We start from the raw sequence: 1,446 nt of genomic DNA, 5'->3' as shown, positions 1-1,446 counted from the left end.
GGGGATTACAATCGAGATGGAGAAAAAAATGTACAAAATGATGTAAAAATAAACTTTTGTAATAAAAAAAACTTAATTTTATAGTATATCAGTGTTATTAGACTTGAAGACTTGAATTACAAGTTGTGACAACATGCTTTCCAAAGCCACACAGAAAGCAAATTAAATGTGTAGAGACAAGGGCCTCCCTGGTGGTGTAAAGGGTTAAGTCTCAGCACTAAGAGCTATCAGCAGGAAGTACAGCATGAGTTCAATTCCCCTCCCAGGAAATTAACCTACAGGGCGAATAGTGTAGGTAGGTAACCTCTCCTCTCTTGCCCACTGCTCCCCTCAGCAGTGTATTTCAGTATATTTGCCCTTTCTGTTCCCCACTCAGTCTCTGGTAAATGCTCTCACTCCCAACTCCTCTGGCTTACACCCCAGTTCTTGTATATATCAATAAATAAAAATAAATTTTCAAATGCAAAGTGTAGAGAAATAATAGAAGCAAATGTCAACTGTTATATCCAGTTTTCTAAATGTACTGTGAGAAAGCCTATGAATTTATATTAGAGTGAGTAGTCACTTACAGTAATAATAAATTAAAGCAATCTAAGATTCTTCTGACAAGAAAAGCCACACCTATTATTTTTTAAAGATTAATAAAAATGCAACATTTTACAGTAGAGTTTATATCTGGCTTGTGATCTTTATTTTCGAAGCATGACATATATTCCAAATTTTCTAAGATGTGTAATTATTAGCTTGCAAATTAGAAAACTGTAGTTTTAACTTCTGAAGAGGTTATGGAAAGCTTTTGTTGAAATTAACTGTTAAAATGAGATTCAAAGAGCATTCTCATTTAAAAGGTATGTTGTAAACCAAAAATACTTACCTTTATATCAAAAGGTGATTTTTTCTTGATATGTGGAGCCCAGTATTTACATGCCAACTGAAAAAGTCAATGGTATAAACAGTAAGTCACAGATTCAACCACTGTAAAGTTAGAGACAACTGAGGTCAGTTAGAGACAATTTGTTTCTTAACAGGGCAATACTGGCATGGGAGGACAGAGTGTTTCTACCTTCCAGAGAGATTTTAGGTTCATGAAGGCCAGTTAACATGCTTGGTCCCAACCTAGTAAATGCCAATAATGCTCTAAACTGCTCCCTGTCAGTGTGATTAAAGAAAACAAAACATACTTTCCTAGGCATCCCCAAAAAAATAATAGGGGGAAGTTATAGCTACAGTCAAACATCTTCAGGTCAGATCTGGGGAAACTCAGATCTAGAAAGATTAAGTGAGCTGCCCAAGATTACAATTAGTTGAGTTGAATCAATATTAAAAAAACACTGAAAATATTCAGGGAAGTTGATTTTTAACATAATAAATCTTTACATGACTAGAACATATCCGGACACAGCCAGAGAAAGCCTTTAAAAACCTTTAGAAGTTTCTTAGAAAGTA

The 1,446-nt window shown here is 34.6% G+C and overlaps 1 protein-coding gene across 1 annotated transcript in view; it reads right to left on the bottom strand.

Annotated features, from left to right (window-relative positions):
- The window catches only part of AQR (aquarius intron-binding spliceosomal factor), a 79,874-nt gene that overhangs the window by 74,320 nt on the left and 4,108 nt on the right, over window positions 1-1,446 (bottom strand). The window contains exon 2 of the mRNA XM_012728547.1: window positions 875-931. Within this exon, the coding sequence (XP_012584001.1) occupies window positions 875-931 (57 nt within the window). The remainder of the gene's footprint in view (window positions 1-874; window positions 932-1,446) is intronic.

This window comes from Condylura cristata, unplaced genomic scaffold (genome assembly GCF_000260355.1).
Source record: "Condylura cristata isolate star-nosed mole 26May11 unplaced genomic scaffold, ConCri1.0 scaffold00023, whole genome shotgun sequence".
Lineage (NCBI taxonomy): Eukaryota > Metazoa > Chordata > Mammalia > Eulipotyphla > Talpidae > Condylura > Condylura cristata.
Note: the sequence above shows the minus strand (reverse complement) of the source record. Positions and strands in the feature narration are given on the sequence as shown.